This window comes from Biomphalaria glabrata, chromosome 3 (genome assembly GCF_947242115.1).
Source record: "Biomphalaria glabrata chromosome 3, xgBioGlab47.1, whole genome shotgun sequence".
In the NCBI taxonomy this organism is placed as follows: Eukaryota; Metazoa; Mollusca; class Gastropoda; family Planorbidae; genus Biomphalaria; species Biomphalaria glabrata.
In genome coordinates this window covers 48,819,466-48,828,878 of record NC_074713.1, presented here as the reverse complement: position 1 = coordinate 48,828,878, position 9,413 = coordinate 48,819,466, and the positions used below count along the sequence as shown (strand labels likewise).

General features: G+C 39.1%; 1 protein-coding gene across 1 annotated transcript; it reads left to right on the top strand.

The window, feature by feature from the left end:
* The first annotated feature begins 900 nt into the window (after positions 1–900).
* On the top strand, positions 901–7,976 carry LOC106052004 (uncharacterized). The gene is made up of 2 exons (XM_013207244.2): positions 901–1,007; positions 3,672–7,976. The coding sequence occupies exons 1-2, from the start codon at positions 998–1,000 to the stop codon at positions 5,981–5,983; spliced, it is 2,322 nt and encodes a 773-aa protein (XP_013062698.2). The 5' UTR covers positions 901–997; the 3' UTR covers positions 5,984–7,976.
* Positions 7,977–9,413: the final 1,437 nt, after the last annotated feature.

The window sequence follows — 9,413 nt, the reverse complement described above, 5'->3', positions numbered from 1 at the left end:
ATGAAACCCTTTCGCGCCATGGTTGCTACGCCACTGCGGAAAACATCAACAGATGTGGTCAAAGTGAACTACATTTTTTTTTTAAAAGACGAAACGGAACGAGTGTTGAATTGTCATCCACACGTAAACAATGTAGTGGGTAGTGACCTCGTCCAGTTGGGGTCTGTTCGAGCCTTGAATGTGCGGGTGCAAACTGGATATGCGATTGTAGCTGGCGCCCTTTTTGAAGAGACTTCACTACTCTCTTGGGCGTCTTCAGGTGTAGAACTATGAACCTGATCAAACCCAGGGCTTTAATATTGGAACTTTGTCGCCCATGCGCAGTTCGTCCTTCCTTCCACGCAGCTGTTAAGTCCAAAAGAACGGCAAACAGCTGATACATCTTGGGATCAGCAGGGTGGCGGGGTCTGCAATTGCTCAGCTCTCTCTCATCTTATCTGTCCTTTGACTTTCGTCGTAGGGGGTGCTGTGACAGTTCGCGTAACAAATTGGTTCACTTTTCCCAATCAGCAGCTGTTCTTAGCACGATATCAAACGAAAGGCTGGCCTAGCTCTAATTAATTACTAAACTAACTCAATAGCTGTAGAAAAAAAATGGAATCTTCTCTTTACAAACTAATTTTAATCAACAGTTTCACCAAGTTCATTGTTAATACTTCCTATTCCATACGCTAGAAAAAAATTCATACAAGTGCTCCTTCTTCCCTAGTTGCCATAAGAAATTGAAATGGGTTGCCTAAATCAGCCAGGAAAACCAATGAGCAGAGTTTAAGTCATTAATTAACATGCAAGACTAGATTGACACATGAAATGCTTTCTTTTTTGAAGTAACGTCTGTAATATATTCGATAAGATGTCACACCGGAAGCGTGTTCAAAACTATTTGTGCCTAGCAGTAAACGGAAGTCGAAGCACCAGCTTGAAGTCGCGTTATTTTTGGTGTTGACTCTTTGACAGTAAAAGTTGGTTGAAACTACTGTTAGATAGACTAGAGAGTATGAGACTAAGTACGTTCATATGTCATCTATTTTTTACCCCTCAAAAATGTATAGTGCTATTAAGACTAGATACTAACCAAAATAAGTGGTAGTTTTTTAAATAAAATATTTCAGCGGCATTTCAGCCCTAGTAGATCTATAGAAAGTATAACTAGATCTAGTATAGCTTAGTTGATGACGGTATTAGTTCGTACGGTATGGGAGATTTTCACGTTTAACTACACAATCTCTAGGACGCTAAATTCAATTTCAAAATTGCTAAACTAAATACAATTTACAATTGGTAGAGCTTGAAAAGATTCTGCAGTGCTAAAAAATGTACAAGAATTATCATTTATTTTTTTAAAAACAAAGCTTATATATCTGAAAACTTTCTTAATATTTTTTGTTTACACCGGATACATCAGAAAAGCTTGTTTTTTATAGGGCTTCCGTCACGTATGAAAATCTCTACTACTAATAATCTTGCTGCCAGACAAAGAGCTGTGCTGCTGTAGAACACCTAGGTCTAGAACTGACACAACATCCGACAATTTTTAGCACACAATATTAGTGGGACAAATAAAACATTGAAAAACCAATAAATAGAAATAAGCTGTTATAGATTTGGATCTTTTTAATTCTATCTGTTAGGCTTCTGATCTGACTGATCTAGATCTGGATAAATCGTACATCTAGAATAATCTAGATCTATACCAAGAGGACCATCTATTCTAAACTCGAATATAATTAAAAATCTAGATCTAGATGATGAAGTCATTAATATCTGTTCAGGAATATAGAATAGAATTTAAAATCTAGATCAAGAAGTCAATAAGTTCTGTTACGGAATATAGACCATATACTCTAGACAGCTTTAAACTGAAAATGATAAAGTGAAAAAATAAATGTAACCAATTGATTAATGATTGGCGTTTCTGGACGTATGCCTACATTGCCTACAAGCTTCCATATGATGCTGGGCCGGATTTAAGTGAGCGCATGCGTGGCTACAGCCCCGGGGGACTTCACAAGAAATGGGCCTGCACAAAAGAGATTTAAAAAAATATATCCGAATTACGACTGGTCAGAAGTAGTTTTTTTTTCTAACATTTTTTTCGCATGTTTACAGTTGACAAAAAATGTCATGATTAAGGAGTGTACTCTTGTAGCATGCTTGGAATAAGTAAATACAGCTCCAGATTTAGAACAGTGCGTCTACAGGTGCCCTACCTTCCACGAACTTTAAAAAAAAGTATGCCTATACATATTGAATAAACAAAAAAGAAGTGAGATCTAAATGTATAAGATCTAGATATAGGTATTTTCATTCATAAATTAAAGCTTTCGAAAAATTGTAAAGCGGGGTGGGGGGGGGGGGGGGGGGGGTGTCCACAAAAATCCTTTTATATGTCCTCCAGATACTTAAATCCGACCCTGTTTTGATGAGATTCTAAAATCTATTTTCTTCATAGTAGTCTTTTGTTATAGCTTGAATATTACAAAGTTAATTTGAAATGTCTTGGAATTTACATAAAATTCATGGTACGATGATTTCGTGCGACGTCAACCAGCGAGTTAGCCAGGGTCGGCATTTTGGGAGGTCTGGAGGCTTGAGCAACAAAGACGAGGGGCCACTCATTTTTTTCGAATAATATCCCCTTTTATATAAATTTATTGCCCACAAAAAAAATATTTTCAACAATGGGTGTAGTAATTTCTCAAAGTAAATGCAATTGATTAAAATAGAAATTACCGAGATTACTTATGGAACTTTGCATAGACTTATTAGAGACCTCTCATAGACCTCTTATAGACCTTTCATAGACCACTAATAGACCTCTCACAGACCACTTATAGACCTCTCATAGACCACTTATAGACCTCTCATAGACCACTTATAGACCTTTCATAGACCACTTATACACCTCTCTTAGACCAATTATAGACCTCTCTTAGACCAATTATACTCTCATAGACCACTTATAGACCTCTCATAGACCACTTATAGACCTTTCATAGACCACTTATAGACCTCTCATAGACCACTTATAGACCTCTCATAGACCACTTATAGACCTCTCATAGACCACTTATAGACCTCTCATAGACCACCTATAGATCTCTCATAGACCACTTATAGACCTCTCATAGACCACTTATAGACCTCTCATAGACCACTTATAGACCTCTCAGACCAATTATACTCTCATAGACCACTTATAGACCTCTCATAGACCACTTATAGACCTCTCATAGACCAATTATAGTCCTCTCATAGACCACTTATAGACCTTTCATAGACCACTTACAGACCTCTCATAGACCACTTATAGACCTCTCATAGACCACTTATAAACCTCTCATAGGCCACCTATAGACCTCTCATAGGCCACCTATAGACCTCTCATAGACCACTTATAGACCTCTCATAGATCACGTATAGACCTCTCTTAGACCAATTATACTCTCATAGACCACTTATAGACCTCTCATAGACCACCTATAGACCTCTCATTGACCCCTTTTAGACCTTATAGACCTTTCATTTAATACGTTAGAAATGCATTAAAACAGCTTGATTACCACAATTTTGTATTTTAAACAGTATTTTTAAATTTGTTTAGTCCCATTTCATATAATCAATGACATGATCACGGACTAGAGAGTCATTGTTTTGTTGTCTTCTTTCAGAGTTCTTCTCGGTGTTTCGGCCATGGAAGCAGACAAAGTTCTTTGCTCTTCTTGTCATTCTGGTCGTATTTGGGATTCTGTACTGCTTCCAAACAGCCACCGTGTTAGCTATCGAGAAGTACTTTAAGGGGAACTGGAAGAAATCGCCGTTGAATGTGAATGGAATGTTGGTGGACGATGGTGTACCCAAGCAGTCTGATAGCCCTAAAGACTTGATCGGTGTCATGAGAGGCGCTAATTATGTAAACAATCGTGTTTTAAGCTTACAAGAAACTGAAATACTGCAAGCTGGTGTTTACAAAGTGGACAGAAATACGACAGTGTCGTCCACAAATACGACAGTGTCGCCCACAAATACGACAGTGTCGCCCAAAAATACGACATTGTTGCAAACTCGCTCTGACAATGCGATGGTTGACGAAGACGTTTCCTTGACCACCTGCGTGTTCCCTCACATTGACCCGTTTGATATAAACATTATGAAGATGGCAGGTTTACATTACACAAAACTCGAATGTAGGACAGATATGGTAGATTTGGTCTTCCTTAAAGACAACTCTTTAGTTATCAACACAACTTTGGCTCGTGAAAAATACGGGAATGCTTCAGTCCTGTGTAAGTATCGGAACATCACGAGAAGAGACAATAATGATAGTTTAATCAAATACAGCAACTTCTCGACGCCATTCAATGATTCGCTGCAGCTTTCAACCGAGGCCGAATTCGTTGTGGTAGAATGCAAAGGCGAATTAAATTCCTACGCGTCGAGGGACAAGTCGTCCGCTTTTAGAAAAAGTAGTTCTTCGCGGAAATCACCAGAGACATTATTGGTGAAGTACTTTGCTTTGATTCCCAAGCATAAACAATTAATAAATCTGGAGAGGGTGCTGTTAAATAAGCGCAAAGGGGAGACTAGTCCTAAGGAGACCATGAACGTCCTAATGATTGCACTCGACGGAGTGTCTAGATACCAGTTCCTTAGAGCCATGAACAAAACCTATGGACTTTTAATGAAAGATTTCAACTCTTTCGACATGTCCATGTTCAACCAGGTGGGCTCAAACACGTTTACAAATCTATTGGCCCTGTTGAACAACAAGCCTGAGGACGAATTAAATGCCTGGTGGGACCCAACACAATATTCCGACGGTTTTGATCTAATCTGGAAAGATTTTCAAAACGCTGGTTACCGAACCCTGTTCACGGAAGATTTTCCTTCGGTTGGAGGTTTTTATTATTCAAAAGCTGGATTTCTGAGCCCCCCTACGGTCCACCACAGTCACCCAATAGCACTTGCTATAGAAAGAGACAAACGCATGTTCACCCATGGGAAACATTGTGTAGGCTCTCAACCAGAAATCAACTTTCATTTCGATTACATTAAGCGCTTATTTGAAACCTTTCCTGGAAAACCGCTGTACGCTATGACTATGTTTACCAAAATCACCCATGACGACATGACCTATATAAAAACGGTGGATGAGCATTTCTTCGACTTCTACCACTACTTGAGCACAAGCGGCATTCTTAACAACACGCTACTAATTACATTCTCTGACCACGGTCCGAGATGGGGGCCAATAAGATCGACTTTTAACGGAATCTTTGAAAGCAAGGCACCTTTCACCATACTCACGTTACCGCCATGGTTTCTGGAGAAATATCCAGAAGCTGCAAGGAATCTTAAGATAAACTGTGGTCGATTAACAACGCATTTCGATACTCACGCGACTCTTCAAGATATACTATATTTCCACTCGAGTGGAGACATTCCTTTACGTAAACCGAAACACGGGATCAGTTTATTTAAAGAGATTCCCAAAAATAGAAGCTGTAATGATGTCCCAATTGCCCAAGAATTTTGTCTGTGTGGGCAAAAGGGAGTGAGCTCTATTGGCATTAACTCGGAGATTTCAAAACTTCTAGCAGAAACAGTGGTGGCATCTATAAATAAGAAAAGGGAGCTAGACATTTGTGAAGAGTTGGAACTCGACACGATTTTGGACGTTTTCCACATTGACTTTCCTGAAAATATTCGCAAAGAAAAACGTCAAAATTCACTGTTTAAAGTGAGAATTCGAACCAAGCCTGGACAGGGTATCTACGAAGCCACAGTGTCAGCAGTTATTCTTGATCTGGGCCATTCCGTTTTGAATTCAATCGTGCGCTGGTTGGGGCTGGAGCGCTCTATGGTATCTCAAATCAAAGTTGGTCACTTCATAGACAGAATGAGTAAGTACGAGGGCCAAGGGGATTGTATCAGAGATCCTAGGAAGAAACCATTTTGCTATTGCAAGAAAATGCATACATAGAAAGCGTGAAACTTCTGCGTATGACACAAAACGAGGCACATGCAGGACAATATAACAATGTAATGAACAGAAAATGTGTTTATAACTTTTCACATGACGTTTTACTTGTTATGAACTAAGCAAATCACTGGACTGATGTTTTACTTCATCCAATACGAACTGTGTGTCAGCCCCAGCATTCTCCAAAGTTCTATGACGCGATCGCAGCGCGTCGTGCCTGTCTCATTGTCTGCAAATCTTCTATGCACGTTGCCAGTCACGTGATCCGTGGGTCGTCCGCGTCTCCTGTCGTTTTTTTTTTTTTTTTTGTTTTTAATGGTTCGGGGCTCTGGGGAGAGAGAGAGGAGGGGTTTAGCACTGCTGTTCTTAACGAGAGTAGATCTCGGATTTTTTTCTTACTTGTATTTTTCTGTTTATTATGCGTTTTGGATCACTCCCAAAACCAAGAACGAGATACCCCAGTTACTTATGTCAAAAAAATGTGTTATTGTAACCAAATCAATGAACAGTAGACTCCGAATGTAGCTCGTGTATTACCCATGTCGCGGTGGCTTAGTTGTAAAGCACTTGGCTTCCTAGCCTTTGGTCCCGGGTTCAAATCCTGGTAGGATTTTTAATTTGGGGATCTTGAGGGTACCTTGAGTCTAATGGGTACCTGACATTAGTTGGGGGAAAGTAAAGGTGTTTGGCCATCGCTCTGGCAACGTGACACCCTCGATAACCGTGGGCCACAAAAACAGTTGGCCTTTAAATCATCTGCGCTATAGACCACAAGGTCTGAAAAGGGAATAACTTTTTTTTATGTCCAATGGCGCTGTCGGGACAACAGCTTTTAAGTTTCCTTTTACCCTCAGATCTGGGGGCAGATGATATAAAGACTCAATGTGGTGATTAAAAATCCAGAGGCTCAAAAGCCCACTCTTTACCGGGATTCAAACTTGAAATCATTGGATACGGAAGCCTAGCGCTTTACTAATCGGTGTAATGTAATGTGGAAAGACAAAGATTCAATACATTATTTTTTTTCAGGTACATTTGCTCACGTTAATCTATTTGTTTATTTTGTTATTTAAAGAAAAAAAATGTTTTGTCACAAAAAAAATGTCCGGCTAATTACAAAAATAATTACACATAAGAAACCATAATCATCAGTGCTTAATCCACGAAAGTGGAGAGAGGCAGAAGACGTATCTTTAACCACATGTCTAGAGCCCGCAGATTTTAATGGCTTGACCCTTCATTAGACTCCAGGTCCACGGTCGATCAGTTCAGCAAAAGCTATAGACCCCGACAGGCACAGTCTCTACACCAGACGAGCGTGCAGGATCTATGTCAGTTAGAGCTTAGCATTTTCCCCAAACCTCACCAGCAGAGCTCTGCACCAGGAGAGCGTGAGAGTCTGCTAGGAAAGTTGGAGCTCCCGCAACGTTAGCCCTTTTCGGACCACCCCGAGAGCAAGGGGGGTGAACTTACTCCAGTTACCAGAGGTCACCACGAGGAAGTCGGCGGGCACCTATCAGAGCACTGTATAAGTCTATCTTAAAATGTTTATTAGCCAATTTGGTTCTACATATAGCTCTAGAACTGTGCAACGATTTCATAAAATGAATGGCCTTAGCTACTGCTTGTATTTGACACATACACACAACATTTATAATTAAAAGATACAACAAAATAGTTGGCCTACTATTAAAAGGTTCTTCTTTTTATACTGATTCACATTCTGATTCGTTTTTTGCGGCCCCTGAAATATGAAAAGCCGCTATTAGTTTTATGTTGCCTGTCTGTCTGTCCATCCGCCCATCTGTCCCACTCAAATCTCACCAAAGCTTTTGAAAAAAAACAATATTTTTCAGAATGTAAAAGTTTAGATGCAACGGCTACATTTTGTTTCCAAATTAATTAAGCAAGCTATTTTTTTTGTTCATACAAATTCACCACTTCTAAAACAAAACACAAATATAAGAGAGATTATGTTAAAAAGAAAGATTTTTTTGTGTGTCTGTATTTTTTTAAAATATTATTCATATATATATTTGTAAAATGTGAAAAAAAAATCAAATACTAATAAATTCTTATTAATTGTGTGTTTTCTTGTTCATTATAGCTACTGAAGGTTATCAGAAATAGCTTGTACTTTGTTTAGAAAAACTAAGAATGTAATGGCATGTAAATGCTACACACATTTTCTCACATCGACCTCTTAGGCTGCGGATTTCGTACGATAGTAGGCCTACATTTTTTGTAGCACTGTATCAGTCCCTAGAAAGTCTTCAATAATCATTTATTATTTGTATTACAGCTATCCCCCGTCGTGTATTACATGTGCATGTTTTGAATGTCCGTCTGTGCGTCTTTAACGTTTGTATCGCAAATAATAAAAGCAATAACAATGATAACTGACCCGCAGATACCTTCAAGGGCATTAACATCCATAAGAAGATTCTCGTTGCTTGTCAGAGGGCGGTACTTCTGCAGACCTGCCACATCACTAGACAATTTCTCAGTGGACACTGTTAAAGGGGCTACAATGAATCGTGTCTCTCCATTAATGAAGATTGACCATGGCAGTGCCAGAGAATGAACATAATAATAATAATAATAAGATTTTTAATAATATAAAAGTAATAATAACAAGGTTACAAAGACAGTTTATGTGGAAACACAAACTCAAAATCGGCCCCCGAAGTGGTCCACTCAGGCAGGCTTCAATGTTTTCAGAAAGAACATCCGAATGAAATTATATCAAAGACAAATGACAGATAAGAATGGAGAAAGAAGGTTGACAGATCTTGTGTAGTGGCCCCAACGAACCAGCAGATCAAAGGATAGGTGAAAGTGAATGTACAGTTAGATGTGAACCTGGCCTAACTAGTTCCCCTTTCAGACCTTGTGATCTATAGGGCAGAAGATGTAAAGTCCATCTGTTTTTGTGGCCTACGGTTAACGAGGGTGTCATGTAGCCAGCGCAAGGTCAAGCCTTTACTTTTCCCCAACTAATGTCAGGTACCCTTTGGAGCTGGGTGGATTCAGAGGCGTCCAAGGATTCCAAAGTTAAAAATCCCAGTCTTCACCAGGATTCGAACCCGGGACCCCCCCCCCCCCCCGCTTTACCGCTCAGTCATCGCGCCTCCCCTGGCCTAACTGATGTCTTATAATTGATATAATTTTGTTTTGAAAATCGAATCCTCAATAAATTTTTTTTTATAATTTCCTCTATAAAAACGTTTAGGAAATTAAAGTTTACAAGATTACTATTCGTTTTAAATTAGGTCTAACTTATAATGCATCCTAATTAGCTTTTTCTCTTTAAAAAAAACTGCTTGCATAACTGATTTTAAAAATTAGATTTTTCTGTTTCAGAAAAAAAAAAGTAGCCGTTGCATCAGAACTTTGAATGGTCTAAAATATTGTGATGTCGGATTTTCAA